This window comes from Heterodontus francisci, chromosome 9 (genome assembly GCF_036365525.1).
Source record: "Heterodontus francisci isolate sHetFra1 chromosome 9, sHetFra1.hap1, whole genome shotgun sequence".
In the NCBI taxonomy this organism is placed as follows: Eukaryota; Metazoa; Chordata; class Chondrichthyes; order Heterodontiformes; family Heterodontidae; genus Heterodontus; species Heterodontus francisci.
The window spans coordinates 92,726,329-92,748,007 of record NC_090379.1 but is presented as its reverse complement, the minus strand read 5'-3'; the positions used below and the strand labels follow the sequence as shown (position 1 = coordinate 92,748,007).

At 42.2% G+C, this 21,679-nt stretch overlaps 2 protein-coding genes across 10 annotated transcripts in view; both read right to left on the bottom strand.

Moving 5' to 3' along the window:
* Positions 1-21,679, bottom strand: part of LOC137373916 (serine/arginine-rich splicing factor 5-like) — a 394,211-nt gene that overhangs the window by 197,111 nt on the left and 175,421 nt on the right. The window lies entirely within an intron of this gene.
* Positions 1-21,679, bottom strand: part of actn1 (actinin, alpha 1) — a 185,772-nt gene that overhangs the window by 71,453 nt on the left and 92,640 nt on the right. For all 9 annotated transcript variants that reach the window (XM_068039497.1, XM_068039495.1, XM_068039498.1 and 6 more), the window contains exons 4-5: positions 4,213-4,299; positions 1,638-1,725 (exon numbers count right to left, since the gene is read on the bottom strand). In XM_068039497.1, the coding sequence (XP_067895598.1) occupies positions 1,638-1,725; positions 4,213-4,299 (175 nt within the window). The remainder of the gene's footprint in view (positions 1-1,637; positions 1,726-4,212; positions 4,300-21,679) is intronic.

The window sequence follows — 21,679 nt, the reverse complement described above, 5'->3', positions numbered from 1 at the left end:
AGAGTGCAGAAAAGATTTATGGTGAATGGCAAAAGAACCACAGGCAACATGAGGAAAACTTTTTTTAATGCAGCAAGTGGTTAGGATTTGGAATGCACTGCCTGAGACTGTGGTGGAGGCAGATTCAATCATGGCTTTCAAAAACGAATTGGATAAATACCTGAAGAGAAAAAATTTGCAGGGCTACAGGGAAAGGGCGGGGTAGTGAGACTAGCTGAGCTGCTCTAGCTGAGAGCATGCAAGATACAATGGGCTGAATGGCCTCCTTCTGTGCTGTAACCATTCTATGATATGCTTCTATGAACAATCATATGTCATAAGACATGAACTCAAGGGTTGTATTTACTCAACAAAATGATTATTGTTGTAACCACCTGCTTGAGGTGCGATGTATGACAAGCTGCGTCATCATATACTCTACAACCCTGCCAGTCGTCTTTTAACAGACTCACATAAAACCAGCTTATCAAGACCCATTTCAAAAAACTAGAATTGCAATATTATATATTATGTAGTACATAGTACTGAAATACAACCTCCCAACTAATTTTAATGACAGTGGTGCCATATGATGTTATTTAAATAACATTTGATTTTATTCTCAGTGTGATGGTGGCTGCTGTGAACTTGAGACTAACAACTCTAGCACACTTCCTGGCAGAATTGCACTGGCAGCAGATCAGGAGGAGGTCACCTGCCCTGGATGAATGGAGTAACAGAATGGAGAAAAAGTAAAAAAAAAACTAGACTCTCAGTTGAAGCTGATGATGTCTATCTGTTGGTCTGAGTGTTGGTGGTCTACCACATACTCAACATAAGGAGCTGAGATTTTATGTTCACAATGTGACTATTTTAGCTCAACTCAACCTAATGAAAACATTCGCCACAGTAACCAGCTCCATAAATGTGCTTAAAAAACTGCTATGTTGTTGCAAAATACTGCGGTTAATCATGGAAATGCTGCCTTTATCCAGATATCAGATTCAGGTAGAAGACGACTCCTTGGAGGAGGGAGTCTCACTCTACTTGGCTCTAGAATTAGAACTCAACAATAGATTCAAACTACACAGTGTTGCCGCACAACAGAAACTGACCTTAGTGTAATCAAATTTTACACAGGAAGAAAAAGAAATCATTGCACGTGAATTCTGCTACAAGTTTCCAATGGTAAAAGGAACAATTCCAGTGGCCAAGCATGTCTGTGCATTTCAGAAGCAAGTTGCCCAATTAGAATCTTTTGGAATGACTGGACTACCAGGATTTTGACGCCTCAATCTTCTTCAGCCATCATTATGATGAGTGTGTGAGAGAATGAGAGCACCAGTGTTTCACTTATACTACTACTAATTAACTCATAGGTTTCCACAGAATCATAGAATGGTTACAGCACAGGAGGCGGCCATTTGGCCTCCATGCATGCTATCTACAAGAACAACTCAGCAAGTCTCATTATCCTGCCCTTTCCCTGTAGCCTTGCAAATTCCCTTTTGAAAGCCACAATTGACTCTGCTGCCACCACACTTTTGGGCAGTGCATTCCAGATTTTGATTCTAATATCTAATGACCTTCTGAACCAGACCACCTTAAAATTCCTGCTGAATATCATAACAAAGGAGTATGTTTTTAAACTAGGTTACCTGATGTGAAAATTCTGAATGTTCACATTCTTATAAGGAGCAGTCTTGCGCTGACACCATAGTAGGAGTCCTTCCTTTGCAGATGTCTCTGTGAAAACCAAAGGCAAACTTTAGAACAACATACCACTGTTTAAGGTTAGAGGGACAGCATTTACTAGATGGTTCTGTGGGTACATCTATAGTTGGGGATACAGGTTCACAGGACATTTGAAGGCAATGCCTCAGGTTGATGAGCCACAAAAAGCTAATGCAATTGCAGGTTTTATCACGTGGTATCATATATAGAAGTTATGTGGTAATAATGAGTCACCACAAAAATTTTAAAATCACAGATAGATTACTTTGTGTAGCATTGGGCTCCATACTATAGGAAGGACAATGAGGCTTTAGAAAGGGTACAATACAGATTTACTAGGATGCTGCCTGGTGCAGAGAAATATATTTCATTAGAACACCGATTATGGGGAGATATGATAGACGTATTCCAAATAATGAAAGGATGGGGCAGAATTGATGGAAGCAGACTGCTTCCAGTAACTGAGGGCTGAGGGGAATCTAGAATAAGGGGCCATAGATACAAGATTAAATGTAACAAATTTAGAACCGAAGGCAGGAGAAAATTCTAAACATAGAGGGTTGTGGGGCTGTGGACTTCACTTCCAGGGTTAGTAGTTGAAGCAGAAATTACTTCAACATTTAAGATTAGATTGGATAAATGGATGAAGGAAAAGGGGATAAAGGGATAGGGAACAGGTTGGTTAAATGTTATTTGAACAATTTGCTTGTCTGTCGGGTAAATACTGACATGGATGGTTGGGACACAGTTTCTGTGTTATAACTTCTATGTATTTCAACAGACCACTTAGAATCCCATCTCCACTGGTCTTAGAAGTGGCAATCCCAGTCACAAATTCACCTGGCCTTTACCAAGTTATTTCTGGAGGTTCACAGTTGATATCAGATAATGGAATTCCTGGCAATAAAATCAACGGAAGGCAATATTGCTCCTCAAAAACATCTCTCCTGTGCAGTCAATGGGTAGCACTGATGGCAATTGGAAAATAGTCCATAATACAGACCAGTTTGCCTTTCTGCTTCAAGGAAACTGGCCAGGGACAGGAGAAGAAAGTATAACACTAAGAACAGAGCAGTATTAAACCCAAAAGGAACAACCCTCCATTCATATCCCATCACCAACTGGAAGATCATTGCCTTGGAAATACAAATCCATCAACAGTTTCACCTTTCCTGTCCCGCCCAAATCATATTTGCTTTTATTAAAGGAAAATTATATTTCCGGCAGTATGGAAGGAAAATAGGAGAAGGTGGTGGGGGGCGGGGGGGGTGGAATATTATGCCTTTGCCTCTTAACACTGCTAGAAGGCTGTTTCGTAAGTGTAATCTGAATACAATTTGATGACAAAAAACAGGGCACTGGTGACCTGCCCTTTTGGGCACCCTAAGATGGGCAAGATCTGTTTAGATGACATACCTATTCCACAACCTATTGATGGTGTAGAACTACACTGGGATTCAGTAACAGGGTGGGTGTCAATACCCACTCAGCAGAATGACAGCCAGTTCACAACAGGCCCATGGGATGTGTTATCAGTCCATTTACTTATTTATTTCAAAGCATTGACTCCTTGTCCCATGGATGGAAAGGCTTTGTGGAACATGGTGAACTTTTATCCTCCCATCCTTAATTGTTTACAGTATAAGACTCAAACCCCTTGCTGTATGGAATAACTAGAGGAGGATGAGTTAGAGTTATAGCATTAAGGACAGGGTCCACATTTTAAAATAACTGCGTGACATGAAAGTTCCTGTCACAGCAATGCTTTCAATATGAATTCCAGTGTAAAAACATTCCCAAGGATCTTGTTTCAGTTAGAACATCACAATAAAGACTGCATTTAAGATAATTTCTGTGGATGTAGTTGAAAACCTACAAAAAATGTTTTAAAAATATATAATTTTAACAACTGGTACCAAACATATGGATGCTATTCAATTCTAGGAGCACACCATCCGTTACAGGGACTTTGTACTTTAACTTTTCTCCCCACCCATTTTATCCTAAGGACTGTGTTGTAATAAGGGACAAGTCTATTTGTTCTTCTGCTGGGGAGGGGAAGGGGAGAGAATACAAATAATTTCTACTAAGGTTCGTGCTCCCCCGTTGAATAGCACATACCTCTAACTGGGAGCAGAGAAAAGTATTTTAAATACAGAGTAATGAGGCTAACATTGTACAAAGTTTGCAATAAGTCGGCTGCAATTTGCTGGTAACCATGATAGAAACTGATTATGTGCCCCAGCTGGTAACTACTTAAACATTTACTAAGAGTTTTATAGCCACTAGCACTGTAAACATATTTACTCCTCTCTAATTCAGTTCAAAAGGCAAGAAATGGTCAAAGTGAGGACTGCCACATATTTAGGATAAAAGCCAAACAGGCTTTCAATGTTTTAGGCCCACAATTTTGACTCTACAAAAAAAGAGATGCTGAGTCTGTATTCAGCATTGGATACTAAAGGACTTTCAGATAATTACAACAACAAACCTACTTACCTTCCACTGAAATATCCTGAATGGCAAATCGAAGGATGATTGTCCAGATCATGCCAAGTGTCATCTTCGCATTTCCATCCACAATTTCTGGAAAGAAGAAAGCAAGCAATTGTTCAACAAAGCCTCAAACAACTGTTTCCATCATTTTTACCTATAGCCTTGTTAGTCAATGATCCCACTGTCCATTAAAACCAAACCAGCATTCAATTTCTAAAAAAGGGTAAAGAAACAAGATATTGGATATACACTTGAAAAGGATGATTTTTCAGGGCTATGGGGAAAAAGTGGGGGAATGGGATTAATTGGATAGCTTTTTCTAAGAGCCAGCATGGGTATGACAGGCTGAATAGCCTCATTCTTCGCTGCAATTGGCTGTTGCTTTAAGTGGAAGAAATCACTGCCTCTAATAGCGGACCAAAAGATAATTCTAAAGTTCAAAAACAAGTTTTACTCTCATTACTCAACTCGATAAAGTTAAGTCAGAATACAAATAAATGCAGCTCAAGGTCATTTTAATGCCATGTAACATCACCAAGGTTTCGAGCTTAAATCTTACTATAAATATTTACTGCCTATTGATGTTGTAGCCTGCTTCATAATAGCAATGATGACATTAGATGATCACATGCATCACAACAGATCCTGTGGACCCTTTTCCAAGAGCAAATAATAAAAGACTAAATGGTGCAAATTGATGGTCAAAGTGTAAATTGTAGTCCATTCATTCTGTGGTGAGCTTCGATATCAAGCTGGGCTTTACTGTGTGAAAGTTTCAATACTATGGTAACCTCGTACCTATAAAAAAGGTTCCTGATCTGATTTGACTTTGCCAATCTCAGCAGGGGTGAACAATTAACCTCAATGTCCCTGCATTAGAGAAGAAAGCCAGGATTTTTGGTCCTGACTAGGATTCATTGACTCTCACTGTTCATGTGATGAGTGAGGACAGAACGGGCTCAGCCCTCTGATTATGCCCTCGAATAGCCTGCTGACATTCACTGATGAGACTTGCACAAGAAGAATAGCTACTTGAGCAAGGTACCAGATTGTTGCTGGCCCCTGTTGATAAAGACTCCAAGCATGGGCCATCGCCTTCAGGAAAAGGAAAGGGAGGGGATAGGAAACAGACGACATCTTAGCAACCTACAAACTACTGTGAATTTTCATTCCTGATGGTTACAGGATTTCTTCAGCATAATCTGAATAGCAAGCCTACACATTGCTATTTAAATCCAGTGAAATGCAAATAAATACATTTGTTGCTGAGAAGCATTTCTGTTGGTATTTGGCTGCTTTAGAGGCAAACCTGGCAACACAGATGGCTTATGACTTACTCTGTCCTCTCCCAATTACATCCATTTATAACCACAGCTTGCCATCTTGAATAAATAGACACAAGAAGAAAGCAGAGTGAGACCCTTCTGCCCATCTGTTCAAAAAGATGAAGCTACAGCCCCTTTCCCCTCTCCCACTATACCCTGCTCGATCGCAGCATCCAATGGGCTCCTGAATGTCCAAATTATTAATCATCCTTGGTTCCATTCCGGGTGTTCTTATGGGACATTGGTCCTGAATTTGCCCCCTTTCAGTTTGACCCAAGAAACAACTTACCTACAACTATAGTTTACCATTTTGATACTGTATTATCTATTACATGCTCCCTCAGTCCTCATCGTCATTCACCAGTTTTTTCACCAATTCACATATTAGCCGTATATTTACACATTCCCATACAGTAAATGCACCATTAATGTAATCTCGAGTATGTACAACATGACAGCTCACTGCACATTTGACACTTGATGTCGACGTCCAGATGCCCCCAGTTTGCATTTTCCATCACCAATTATTGGACAGGAGGAGGAAATAAATATAGAACGATTTAAACAACAGCTGTACATTAACAAGTACATGAACAGGTAAACAGCGCTGCTACCCAACATCAAAAGAAAGGGATGTACAATTTGATTCTAAAATAAATCTTAAAAATGCAAGAACATAGAAGAGAAAACCTCTCAAAAATTTAAACATACTAGAATGGAACAATCCATGCTAGCTGCCTTCAGAGCTGCTGCCAATAGTTCACAGAAATGCAAATTTGCGATGGGAATTTACCAGATTTAGTAAATGGCTAAATATGGGAAGAATGAAGAGTAAATATCATACTGTAACTTGGCTGCCAGGAAAACATTAGTGAATACCCCTGGCCCAAACTATTCATTGTTTCAGGTGACTAGCCTGGAGATTAATTCAAAGAGGGGAATTTTATCCTGGCGGTGGGGTCTCAACGTTCAAAGAAACCAATGCTGAGAACCCCACGTCGCCTCTGCTCAGGAAGGCCCGCCGAATTTAGTGCTAATCAGGCACTTAAGGGGACAGCGGCAAGCCTGCCATAGGATCTAGGACCCCATCGCCAGAAGTCCCGCCCTTGGAGAGCTGCTGGCCAATCAGAGGTCGGTGGCTGCTGCTGGTGGTGACCGTACGGGAGGCCAAGGAACGTCGCTGGAGGCAGCCTCAGGTAGGTCAGGGCGGGAGGGGTCTCACGGGGTGGAGGCTGCGGGGTGAACAGCAGCAGGGGCAAGGGGGCGGCCCTCAGCAGCCTGCCCCGCCTTCCCAATGCCATGTCCCTCGTTCAGACACTGAGCACCTTTTAACGAGGGACCATCCTACCTACCCACCCACAAAGCTGGGAAGAAGTCTGCATGGTTTTTTGTGCTGTGCTTCCTTTGCGGTGACAGGGTCACCCGCCCCACAGCTTATTGCGGCTGTGGTGGGGAGGCCCTTAATTAGGGGTTAATTGTTCCCTTAAAGGTGTCAATTGGCGGCGGGGCGGGAAGGCCATTCACAGACCTTCCCGCCCCGGACTAAAATATGGTGGAGGCGGGATGGTGGTCGGAACCCTTCCCCCCTCCCACCATCACACCTGATTTTATGTTCTCCCCGCCTCCACGCCTGCTGTTGGGTGGGGGGGGGGGGCAGGGCGGGGAGCATAAAATTCCTCCCCAGCTTCTAATTTTGGGCTTATCGAGATAGCACTAATTTGGTAACTTTGGTGCTGTTGCCATTTTCTTTTTTAAATGCACAAGCAGTGTTCTATATGACAGCTTTGCAGATGCTATCAATTGGGACCTGTTGCCGGGAAGCAGCCATGGCAACAGTGGAATGATCTTCCGACTGCAAAATGTTGACAGGATAGGTTGCACTCAACCATCCATTTTTCTTGGAGGTGGCGTGTGTGTGGGTGCGTGCGTGTTTGTGTTTATTTTACTGGCAGAGCTGATGCTGTCTTGTTAATGTGATCCATGTCCCTCGTGCCTGTTACTCATAGAGGAATTCACAACTGTAGGTGCTGAGAAATACCACAGTTAATGATAAGAATTTTTTCATTTTGTTTTTAAAACCATGTGTACCCTTTGTTCACACTTGGCACTACAATTCACATTTAGTTTGTCTAATGGACACAGATTCATTCAATAACTCATGACCCTCGATAGTCTGCAAGAGGTTGAATGATAAATCACCAGCTTTCTTCTTTCTGAAGAAATTGTTTATTAGCTGTATATGAATAGTGCTGATGCACTGTGAAGTTTACCACATCAATAGGAGTTTTTGTTCCCTTTGTCTCTCAGTATTAATAAACAAATCATTTTTATTAGATATTTGAGCATAACTACTGTCTATTTAATAGACATCAATGGCTGCACATATTAGTAGGAAACACTTTCTCTCAGTGAAAACCTGAGTCAATCTACTTTGTAAATCCCATCACTCAGCAAACATGCACAGAAACACATGCACACACATGAAGAGTAGAATAACATTCATTGCTGTACTTTCCTTGTTGGTGGTAATTTTGCTTCCTGAGGTGTCATGCATGAAGCACCGATGAAGTTGTACAAGAGAATTGTGACTCTCACTAATAATCATGTAGGAAAAAGGAAAACAACAACTTTATATGGATAGAATGAACAGTAATGGCCTGGATTTGGCGGTCAGCGGCAAACAAACGGTGCTTGCCGTTAATTATGCTTACACAAGACCACAGAATGGGCTTTTATTTTGCGATTATCACAGTCTAAACAGTGTGGTGGCCTCTACTGGACACCCCGGTGTCTGTGTGAACAGGGCAAACAGCAGCTCATCTCCTCAACCAGATTGAAGAATCCTTACTGACGCACGCAGGATCTGAGCCAGGAAATGTAAGTTAGAATAGTTAATTCAATGTAACATCATATACAGAGAGTAAAATAAAGAGTGGGAAAGAAAAATGGAATTAAGCGCACGATAAAGAAATAAAGACAAAGTAAAAAGATATTTATTTGAATTTTTAAAAATGATTAATATTGAAGAAATAAGACTCCACACTTGTAAAAGTAAATTTCTGTGCAAGAAATTTTGCTCGACAGTAATTAAGACTTAACACACCGTGAAAAATTCACTTGCACTTGAATGAACACACCACAACTTTTTCCTGTGTGTTCACTGGTTCTTTCTTTTGGGCCTTCTTATCTCGAGAGACAATGGATACGCGCCTGGAGGTGGTCAGTGGTTTGTGAAGCAGCGCCTGGAGTGGCTAGAAAGGCTAATTTATCTAATGGGTAAGTAGGACAAATTCATCCCCTTCATGGATTTCTTTCAGTGCCGAGTTTCTCAGTGAGGTACTGGTGTAACGAAGGAGGCAATTTGGACAGCAACTTCCTGATTTCTGCGTTTAACTGTGCACATGTGGATGCCAGGGGTTGCTGTCCTGTTTACTCTTAAATAACTGAGCACTGACAGCCTCACTATTATTCCGAGCGCAAATTCTAGGCCAATGCTTGGCTGTGGAGAATGTCATCAACCAGTAACTCTGTACAAGCACTGGTCTGATCCGCAATAACCTGTTCAGTCTCTTGTTGCTGGAGAAAGACCAATTTCGCATCACTACCTCTCACCACAGATCATTCAGAAAGGAAAGTGAATTTCTCTGTAAAAATTCATTACTGAGTGATAATACTTATCAGTGTGATAAGTATTACGCTGACAACCAATTTAAGATCGTCAGTAAAGCTCGCAGTGTGGCGCATTTGCACGTACTGGAAGCTACATATATTAATACACAAGGCCCTGTTCTTTGCAGACAGAAAGAACATGTACAAACATTGCGCCTGTTTCAGCTGCACAAAATAGGTGACAGCTATTCGCTGGTTCATTCCTCAAAGCAATGCCTTGACCAGAGTCAAGCTGCCTGGTTTAAATTTCAAACAAAGATGGGCAGTTAATAGTCAGTCACCGTAAACTGGTGCATTCTCCATGGCAATGACTCTACCAGAGTTCACTTGCCAACCAATCAGCACTCTCTTCTCAGAGTATAAGTTGTTGTTTTCCCTTACATTGGTATGCTTGCGGGTTGTCCTGAAGAGTGCAAGATGTAAAGTTTCGACAACGTGTCTCTATTTTCAGCAATACTCAAGTTCTATACTACCAAACGACTAAAGAATTTTTTGTTATTCACCCAAATGGTTCAAATAAAATTATGTAAGGAAACCATCGTGGGATAAAATACTGACCAAAAAATTCCCAAAAGCGACAGTAAATGACCCTTAAGCATGTCTGTCGACTTGGAAGGGAAGGACAACTGGAGGACACAGACTCACACACCTCCTAGTGGGTAGACGAAGAGGTGCCGGCAAAGAGCTGGAAACAGCTTACTTGCCTTCCTTCAAATCTGGGAATAGCATTTGACATCGGAGGGACAAGCAGAAGGTGGAAGAGGGAAAAATAAAGGAGTAAGTTAAAATGGCCCCAAAAATTCCTTTATAGTATAAGGCAGAATCACTGTGCATTGCCAAAATACTTGTAGATTAGTTGAATCATAAAAATAAAATTTTCAGAAGGGTTTTCCACAGTTAACTTGTAAACCACTTGGGAGCAATCATACTGTGAAAAACAAGTTATAACAGGAGGTGTGAACTAAAATGCGACTCCTTGGCCTCAGCAGCTGAACTGCACCGAGAGAAAGAGAAAGCACGCAATTGATGTAAAGTTGGCAGCTGAGCCAAACTTCCTGTACTCTTAGACAGTGCAGGTATAGCACAGTCTGCTGTCACAGGAAATAAGGTCTCTTTTTGTTTTAGGAAAGAGGGAGCAAATGCTGCAGAATGCTACAGAAAGGATAGCGTCATAAGCAAAGTTCACTGTTGCTTGTCTGAATTCAAAACCTTCACAGCAAATACTTAAATTAGTCGGAAAGAGTACAGGCAGGCTCCAAAGGCTCAGCAGGTAGATAAGACAACCAGCACGGTACTGAGCCACACAGAATCTCAGGATCAGTCCCATGTTAGCTGATTATAGTGGCTGTACTGACATCAGCTATCAGTCTGGCAAGGAAAGAAAATGCAATAAAAAATTAAGATTCCATCTGGTTACCCAGTCACCACTGCTGGAAAGTATCATGCTTTAGAAACGATAATTCGGGACAAATTTAACAGTCACTTGGCCAATGTGGATTAATTCCTCGTGCAATATGACAGCAGCTTTAGGTCCAAGCAGCATGCCAGCTACTCACGTTCAAGTAAACTAACCGGAAGAGTAGCCAACAGACAATAAGGCAATGCATTGCAACTTAAAAAACAACTACTGTGCTTACTTTTTTGGGGTCCTTTCAGTGCTGTGGAATCTGCAGTACAGGGATCCTTAGGCTATAATAACTGGTTAAAGCAGCAGCTATCAAATACAAAGGCTTTAAGATTGGTATTAAAAACGTTTTGAGCACAGATTCAAAGTTCTGGTCGTTTGAGTGTGGCCATTCTATAGGTGAGCAGCTCACACAACTGCAGATAGATGGAGGATCACTGGCTCATTAATTAAGACACAGTTGGCTATTAACAAGCTCAGAATTTGAACTCCGCACTCAAATAGCACTGGATTATCTGTCTCCAGGAGGGAGGGGTGAAAAAACAGCAAACACTGTAAATGCAAATCAAATCTGTTAGCATCAGATTCCCAAAAGCTTGATTCTGGTTGCTCAATTGAAATGGACATTGCTGCTTGTGTAACTCTAATTTTTTTCCTCCAATTTGAGGTAACTGGGTAAAATGCAATGACTGTTGAAGTGGATTTCCTTTCATTTACAAAAACATGATAGGGGTTGTGAGAAGGAAGAATGGTTTGTTGGCAGCATCAGTACTCCTTCCCATTAGATCACTGAGCCTCTGCACTTAAACCATCAACAAGCACGGGTTCTGCTCAGAGCGTTGAATGTCAGACTTCCTCCCCATCATTTCTGTGGCCCGCATTTGTGGATGCTGCCCATCTTAATACAAGCCAAGTCATTTTTGTGTGCAGAACTGTGCACTTATCAACATCCGCAGATGTTTTTCCAGACTTACAGCTGCCAATGAATAATTCTTTCCTCCTCTCCCACCCAATAAAGTTTCACAGTTAAAAGGAAATCCATTTAAACTCACGGTTACATTTTCCATTCATCCCAGTAGAACGTTCTCCCCCCAGCCTCTGCTGCCATCCACCTGCCCCTCCTACAGACAGACAGAGACAATCTGAGACGTTGGTCTCAGGAGAGGTGTCTGCACTGCCAGATCCCAACTTGCGTCTCTTGTGTGCCCAGCAACAAACCCAATGCAAACTTGCAGCATATGGCATCCGTTGTCATGGCATTGGGATTTAATGAATCCAGCCAGCTGGCTGCCGAATGCGCAGGACCTGCAAGTTTTGGGACTGGCAGTTCAAAAGAAACACAGCAACTGGAGTAGGCCATTCAGCCCATCAAGCTCACTCTACCCTTTTGGTTAGCTGCAGGAAGTCTTCCTTTTTAATCCCGGCTCCCTGTCATTTTCCAACATCAATTAATAACCAGGAAATTCAGGGCCTCAGACTATGGATCAATTACCACACAAGTACTGACAGGGGAGTCAATGAATTCCAGCCAATTCCTTCCTGATCCCTCCCTGTCTTGATTAAACCCAAACCAGGTTTGTGATCCTTCTTTTGCCCCAACAAGCCCAATGGGCTTCAGTCATTATGAAGCAGATGCATCTTAGGAACAGTGACTACAGTACAAGTATCTCCTGTTTCCTGGCTTGGGTGCTGCTGTGGGAAACTATTTTGAAAGCACTCAATGAATATTTTCCCTATAGTGTTAAGGCCTCTGTAGAAGAAAGTTTAGATAATAGTTATTCCTTTCTCCCTGTCACAGAGAAAATCCAGCAATTCAAATGAGAACAGGTGCTGCACTTAAATTGTAGAACCCCTTGCACTCAGTCTACAGTCGATGCATTTACCTCTCGGGTGCATTGCACAGAACAAAGAGTACCACAAAGAACTTTATTTCCTAGTTGTTCAAAATTTGTAATTTCAAATAATTTTTGGGCTGCAACACCAGCAGATATTTTACACAGGTCCAGTGTTAAACCAGAATTGCCTGAGAGTTTAGCCTAGCCATAGCTTGCAGACAAGGGCACATGGCAGCACCAAAGGCACCATTATTGTGAAATGAAACTTGCCCAGAGCTGGGTCCCTGCGGCATTGGCACATCATCACCACCACTTATTTAACAGTGACCTGCCAGCGTCAGCCTGCAACCAGAGACATCTCTGTGCCTTAAATGCAGCAGGCAAGGAGGTCAGAGACCCAGGATCCGTCTGACAGACCCAGAGAGGCCTTCTCTTGTAGTTTGCCTCCAAATGTACACACGCATCATCCAAGGAAGGCCAAAAAAAACTATACTAACTGTCCCTGGGAAAAAGGGTTTGGCCCACATCGAAATGAAGACTGCAGATTGACAGCATAGTCAGTACAATTATAAGTGGAGGTTGTAATCAGCTAGATGTCTACTGCAGCAGTTAAATACTGCTTACCTCTTCAAACCAGTAACGCAGTATCAGCCTGTTCACGAGATGTGCGAGTTTATTATGATTTTCATGTTGTTGCACTTTTTAAAACTGCATTTTCAGAAATATAGATTTGATAAAACAAGTGTCAGTATAATCATGCTTATATCGGCACGTTACTGTTACAGCCTGCAGGGTCTGGGAAAGATGAAGGATAAAGCGCATCATGCAGTGGCTGACCCCCCTTTTCTGGGAATACTGTTTATGAGCAACTGCCTGTTCAGAATATTTCTCCCTGAACAGTGGAGACTATAGCTTTCAAAAGGAAAAAGAAAATCATACCTCCATTTTACATCAGACCATCATATATAAATAACATATTGGGGGTTATGGCTAAATTAGACCATGTTGGAAAAATAACACTTGACCGAGTGCACCTGACAGAGAAAAACAAGGATAAAACATGGCAATGACTTCTTTCATTCCCTCATGGTGCACTCCTGAGAGCCAAAATGGATTTGTTTTGCATCTGGTCTATGCCCAGAACTGCAGACAAAGAAGGTCAAAAAGCAACGACAGCATAAACCCACAGGTAGGGATCTCTGCAAAGTTCCTTGCACTCTCCAGCTCAGCTGCAGCAGTATTTTATCAGGAGCATGGATGTCGGAATCCTTCCCCTCCCATCTTGTTTCATAGGAACATTAGAACAGGAGTAATCCATTCAGCCCCTCGAGCCTGTACCACCATTCAATTAGGTCATGGCGTAACTGCATCTTAATTCCAACTACCCACCTTGGTTTGTAACTGTTAACACCCTTGTCTAACAAAAATCTATCAATCTCAGTTTTGAATTTTTCAATTGAGCTAGCGACAACAGCTCTTAAAGGAGCAGTTCCGGATTTCCACTACCCTTTCCGAGAAGAACACTTCCCGACATCACTCCTGAATGGTCTCGCTCTAATTTTAAGGATAATCCCCCTCGTTCTTGATGCTCCCACAACAGGAAATGGTTTCGTTCTATCTACCCTATTAAATCCTTTCAACCAGCTCCCTAAAAGATACCCAGTGGAGTCCTGACATAATGATATCCCGAGACAGGTTAAAATTTGAATAAACCAAGACTTTGATGCACCGAGTCAGCTCCTCGACTGTCTAGCCAGCCTCAACCAGCCAGTGCTGGAAATTCAGTGGTAGCGCCCCCAGCGCTGGTCTGCCACTCTCAGCCCAGTAATCTCCAGTTAGCACGCGGAGCAGACAACGTGATTCCTTTCTACTCCACTTTAATCCATTTTAATGTGGAAGCCCCTGTGCTACTTGGAATGATAATGAGGCAGCAATCATTTCCCATGCTGCTGGGTCTGCCAAATTCAAACAGGGAATACCCAGCAGCAAAGATAACAGCAGCGCTGACTGGGAATCTAAGAGGGGAAAAATGGCAGACCAGCATTGCCACCAAATTTCTAGCATGCAAGCCAAGCTAGCTATAAACAAAGAGCAGATACTTACAGTGCCTAAGAGAGCAGGAGACCTGCTGGAGAGCTGACCAGAGCAGGTTGCGCCAGAGGCAGCTACAACATTAGTTGGATAGATTGAGATTTTATTTGGATAGATCAAGACTCTACTGCATTATAATTTGTGCAGCAAAAAGGTCACTGTGGCACTGGCTTACAAACTGAGCAATTTGTTCCATAACCATGTGTGTTGATTATCTGCTAGCAAATGGCTAAGTAAATGTCAATCCAGCACTGTTCTCCTTACACAAGCAATGTGCATGGCAAAATGTTTACCACATTATGTGCAGAGTTAAAGAGTATGGACAGACAATGAATGGTATACAGGTACAGGGATTCCAAGCTAGTTTGGGACTAGCATTTGTGCACTAACAATGCTCAATTTTGCACATCCCAGTAATTCATCCCAGGAACATCCCATTTTGAAGGTCATGTATGAACCCAAGCATTCCCCTCATTTCAGTCTCGTCTCCTGATGAAGCGGCCCGGGGGTTATGCAGGGACTTTGAGAGGAGGAATTAAAAATAAAAGGAAAACGAGTATTTAAAAAAGTGAAATAAGTTTTGGATTTGACTTTATAAAATGTCGAGATTTTAAACAGAAATTACATTTCAGTCTCTAATTAGATTTCAAAAAGGACTCCATTATTCACCAACGATTGTAGTTTTAAAACACAGGTCTAACTTACTGGACTGCTTAAACTTTCCTTGAGCTACTTTTCTATGACAACCTTAACAGAATCCGTGGAAGTATTACAACAGGAGTTCAGCAATAAACAAGTTCACAGAGTTGTATGGTTAACAGGGGTCGTGCCATCAGAAAGGACAAGGGTTCAAATGCACTGGTCCCATGAGACAGCAGATCAACGTCAAAGTTGACCGCACTATTGGATAACTCTTAACACAGAGCAGCATCCACATCCAGGATATCAATGCATTTACTGTGTCGTCTCCACTGTGAGTGACCAGATTATGACAGAATTCCAGCAGAGCAACCTGCAGAGAAAGTGTCCCTGTTTCAGCAAGTTACAAAAACACTGTACAGCTGCCACTGTGGACTATATCCCAATCCCTGCCCTTCCTGTTCAGTCAGGGTACATCAGCTTTTTTTTTTAAGTTACAGAGAATTTAAGTGGAGAGAAAGAGAGCGTAGATATGAACAGTCCGCTTCCTACTATCTGGTTCAAAGTACCACTGACAGTTATTGGGAGCAGCCAGCGCCAGTCTCGGTGTGCAAGGGAAACCATGGAATGTTTCTTCACATTCCAGAATTCAACTGTGAACACACTAACACAGTACAGACAATTTTATATTTGTTATTTGTATTTTATTCACTTCTGTTTTAGGATATTGCTGTACCATATAGACTAAGATTCGGAGTCCCTCAATTATCCAGCAATTTCCATTATCGACAGGCTGGAGGTGGAGGGAATAGAATGCCCCTCCCGTTATGGTGAACAGAGATGGCACAGTATTTTAAACAGTTGACCAATAAAACTACAGAAAATGCTATGGATTTTGCAGCCAGTGGGGAAGGAATGCTACTAATCATTTATCTCGTTGACAGCTGCCCACAAAGTTTTATGGGCTTTTAAGTATAGGCTTGCTCTAATCTGGTGGCTGATCCAGTGTGGTGCCCTCTTCAGAGGGGCTTCAACCAATCAGACTGAAGAATCTTCAGAGATACGCAGAGTCTAAACCAGGAATTTTAAAGCAGGAAACATAAACTAGATTTAAATCATGTACAATAAGCAAAATAAAAATCGGGAAATACAGATAGGACTAAGAGAGATACAAGAGAAAATAGAAACAAGATACAGAAAAAATCAAATATATATATATTTTTAAAAAAAGTCTGCAACACTAATTAACTTCTGAAGGAATGAGATGCCACACTTGTAAAATTAAATTTTCAGGACCAGAGAGATTGTTTGGCAGTAATTATCACTTAAAACTCACTTACACCTGAATGCACCAAGTCTAAAATTTTGCCGTCTTTAGTGTAGAATTAGTGGGCAAGTACCCCAACCTAACATCATTGCATGCATTCCAGTACCGTCTCTATTGGCAAACATGTTACGGCAGCAACTTTTGGATTTCCACATTTAACTGTGCATGTGCAGATGCTGGAAATTGCATCGGATTTTCTCTATCATAGAGGTGAGCACTGATAACCTCACCAGTATATTTAATGCAATATCTGGCCCATTGCCTTGATTAAAACATTCAGCAGCTCATATCAGAGCAAGCTCCTTTGTTTGGGCAGTGGGGTGGGGAAGGATTGGGGGAGTATTTTTTAAATGGCTCATTTGTAATCAAATCAATGCACAGATACAGTATAAATGATAGCCAAACTGCTCAGAACACCACACACTGATGGTCCCGTATAGCAGCTTTAACTAGGTTAGATGTGTTAGACACTTATCCCATTAAATCAGCATTTGTTGCAGACTGTGTTTGTCTGTCCTGGAGCATGGCCAAAGCAGCTAACAGCTCTGCCACAGGTGCTGAAGTAGAGGTAGGGAGGCACAGATGGCTGGTGTCAGAAGATTGGAGGATGTGGGAATGAGTGCAGGGCTGCAAGGAACAGGATTTTAACTTTGATCAGCTGGGAGAACAAGGAGCCAGTGTAGGTCAGTGGCCATAGGTGTGATCAGCAAACAGGGCTTAGGACAGGACAGAAAGCAGGCGGCAGAATTTTGTACAACTTCGAATTTATGAAGAGCGGAGGTTGGGAAGCTGCCAAAGATGTTCATGGAGAAATCAAGCCTAGAAGTGAAGGGCTAGAAAAGGGCAAAGTAGGGGCAGAATTGGATGATTCTGCAAAGGTGAAGGTAAGTGGCCTTCGCAGTGGATGGAATATTATGTTTGAAGCTTCATTCTGAACAGAACAGGGAGTTGGGGTTGCGTACAGCCTAATTGAGTAGCCAGGGAGTCCAATCAAGTCAGTAGCAAGCATGACGTACCAAAGGTCTTTGGCCTTGCTGATCATCAACTGGAGGAAGCTCTGATTCATTCATAAATTATCAGATGATGACACTGCGCAGCAACATACTGGTGGAGGAAGAGGAGGAGCAAGAATGGATCCTCACAGAACTCTAGAGGTGGCCATGTAGGGGTGGAAGCAGCAGCCAAGGCTGAAGATGCTCTGGTTGGAAATATGCAATAGTAGGCCTATGGAGGAGGCACTAAGGAAGATGTGATGGCCAAATGCATTGAATACCAGAGAGACTGAAGAGGGATAACACACTGCTGTCAAAGAGGGCATCACTGGCATCGTTGATTGACCAGGGTTGTCTCAGTGCGGTGAGCAGCAACAAAAATACAGTGAAGAGGAAGTAGTAGAAGAGGTAAACACAGGGCTAGGAAGCAATGACATTTTTGAGGACCTGACAGGGGAAAAGGAAGTTGCAGGTGGGGCAGTAGTTGGGGGAGGACAGATGGATCAAGTGCGGGTCTTTTGAGAATGGTTTTGAAGAGGAGAGCAACAGTGAGGTTATGGAAACTATAAATGACCATGTTAATCTGCTTATAGTGGTGTTGATTGAGAGAACACTGGAATAACTTTGAATAGAACCATGGAATCTTTATATCCACCTGAACAAGGAGACAGAGCCTTTTGTTTAAACTCCAATAGACAGCATCGCTGGGCTTCGAACACATGACCTTCGACTCAGAATGCTAGCACTGAATCAAACTGAGCAGTGATGAGTATAACACAATGTAAATGAGCTCATACAGGAGGAGGAGCTGAGCTCTACAGCACTCGATAGAGGAACTTAACAACCTATCTCGTCCTGGGGAACAATGCAAGCCCAGAGTAAGAGTGAAAGGGAATAAAGCAATCTGTTTTTTATCAGCATTAATCATGGGCAGTGTATTTCATTAGGGTTTCCAGATTTGGCAAGTATTGCTATGGCTACGGATGTGCGGCTCCTATACAGGAGGTGACTTAATATGACCTAATGTCCCTAACAGAATCACATTTTACAGACAGCAGGGCTGGTCCAGATCAGCTGCAATAAAAAGTTATTCACTGTAGTCTATTAGAATACAAAAACTTATTCAAGTATCACACTACATGGAGACATACATTAAACTATTACACAGTGCCATTAACTTGCAAATTGGCCCATTTCCAACTGGAAAATGACTGGAGAAACTTAGGTAAATGGCAAGCCCTAGAGTGCAGAACACTGCCAAGGTTAAAAACAGCAGGATAAAAAAGGTGATGTATATAAAGAACTAGCAGACAGTTCACAGCAAGTTTTGTCTAAAATGGCTATTGATCAAAGAAGCAAAGGAAGCCAACATTACGTCCCCTGTAATGCTGACATTGTGAATACAACAGGTCAATTGGTGCATGCCTGTAAACCGGTTTTTAGTTTCTCTATGTGGTCACCATAAAGATACAAAATGAGTTAGTGGAGAGATAGGTTATGGAAGAGTGTTAGTCTAATGCTATTTGCATTGGGGCTTGCTCAGTTAAAATAAAGGAGCATTAAAGCAGGGCTGCTCCCTCCCAGACATGCAGCACCATAGACAAGTGTGGAGTCAGATTGGTTTCTTTGGCCTTTCCATGTCATTATAAGTTACTTTTCTGACAGAATACCTGGGGAAAGTGGGAGCCAATGTTATGTGTAGACATTAAGCTTGGTGTTTTTTTTCTTAGGGTTTTAAGTAAATACCCTTTTTGCCATGTAGGAGACAGGATCATACGAACATACAAATATATGAACTAGGAGCAGGAGTAAGCTATTTGACCCCTTGAGCCTGCTCCACCATGCTATAAGATCATGGCTGATCTGTTTGTAGACTCAACTCCACTTTCCTGCCTACCCCCGAGACTACATTAACAATTGCGGACCCTAAACATACATATATTTGGCAGTGGCACACATGGAGACTTTAATATGGTGGGTTACTGTGACCAGCCAGGATGGCCAAAAGTTTGATTCATAGTCTGTGGAGAGTCAGGCTGGTCTCAGTTGGGGTGACTTTCGGGGTGATAATTGGCATGTGTATTCCTTGATCAGGGAAAGGAGGGGGAGGGAAAGAGAAAAAGTAATTTCAGGTTTCTGTCCCTGATCATTATCCCTACTGGAAAACACATGTCCGTGGACATTGCAGGAGGAAAGGTTCGAGTTAGGCTGTGATGCCCTCGTCAGCCAAATAGCCTGACAACAATCATTTTATAGACTAACAGATAAAGGATGGTCACTCGTGTGCAGTATTGGAGGGTTGCTGGTGGATATGAAAGTGTACCCAAGCAAGGATTGACACCTCAGGTGGTTCCAATGCTGTAGCAGCTGACTTCGACAACATCAAAATTCAGAAGTATAACTGAAAAACAAAATTCTTGCAGATACTTCCTTTTTGAAAAATATGTAGAGTCGAGGTTTCTGCAGGACTCAGCAACAATCCACTGACGCACTGAACATTACATCTTGATCTGTACGGCCTTTGGAACACAGTCTGCTCAACACTGTGTCCAAATGAGTGAATGATTTGTCGGATAATATTTTGGCCAGGGGCTTGTAACCATTGAGTAACAGCATCACAGGGGGAACTCACACCAGCTCATTTCCTTCTCTCCTGTTAGTCAGCAGGAAAATGCACCTGAAATGTTGATGAATTTTTCAATAGATCCTGGATCTTCCATTGTTCACAAACAGGAGCACACAGGGGGCGGTACTGTACCTTACACTGGAAAGACTATAGCGTCCCAACTCTTTATGGAGCAAATAACAGTACTGAGTGTTACAGACACAATACTATGAGCAGTACAAAAGGAACAGCATTGCCTTCAGGGAATCCTCTGGAGTCTAACGGCACCACACATTCATTGCAGTTATTACAGATCGGACATCACACCCAAAAAAGGTAAGCAACCATCCCAAACTGGTCCACTCCTCCGTTTTCACACTGATTTTCCATATAATATGCTGGGCCCTCATACACATTATATATCCTTCTATTAGATGGGTCTTCAGGAAGATCATGCTGACTTCACCTTGGTCATAACCCAAATACTTAACCCTTTCTGTACTAATCATTCTCAGCACCATCAAATCAATCCCCTTGAATATTACTTGAAATTCTAAACAACATATGGATTTTAAAATTCTCAACCTTGATTTCAAATCCCTCCATGGCCTCACTCCTTCCAGCTCTGTAACCTCCTCCAGCCCCACAACAAACATACCTTATAATTCTTTTTTTGTGCATGGATGATATAAGTGCCTGGGCCCTTTAAATTTTTTTGCATGGTAATTAAAGCAGGCTGACTTGTGCGTGGCCTGCGCAGAAACTTTCGGGGTGCTGCACGGCCGCGCAGCTGAGAGGGAAACATTGCTTACAACCCTCCGAGATCTCTGCATTCCTCCAATTCTGACGCCTTGCAGTGCCCATATGTTCAGCACTCCACCATTGGCAGCTGTGCTTTCAGATATCTAGGCCCTAAGCTCTGTAATTCCCTCATTAAACCTCTCTCTAACTCGGTCTTTCTCGCCTCCTTTAAGATGCGCCTTAAAACATACTTCTTTAACCAAGTTTTTGGTCATCGGTCCGACTATCTCCATACATGACTCAGTGTCAAATTTTGTCTGTTAACGCTCCTGTGAAGCACCTTGGGATGTTTTACTATTCTAAAGGTGCAATATAAATGAAAGCTGTTGAAGGTCTGAAGAGTTCCTGCCAAGATCCCCATTCGAACACATATTCTTGTTCAGATGATTACACACACTTTTGATACCCTAATTGGCTGCTTACTTTTCAGATTCAGACACACTGTGGAAACAGCCATGGTTTGCACTAGGTTTCTGGCCATGGATCTTCCCTGTATCAGTTTCATGGTGGAGGTTGAGAAACAGAAGTGTTTCAGCTCGGCCAACAACATAAAAATTTACTTTTAAATATCATTTCCTTTATTGTCACAACCATATCAAGGACAAGGTGCTGTGATGGAATTTTCCATTTGGAGGTATGAACGGTAAGCTCGCAGATGACACGAAAATTGGTGATGTCGTTAATAGTGAAGAGGAAAGCCTTAGATTACAGGACGACATAGATGGGCAGAGCAGTGGCAAATGGAACTTAATCCTGAGAAGTGTGAGGTGATGCATTTTGG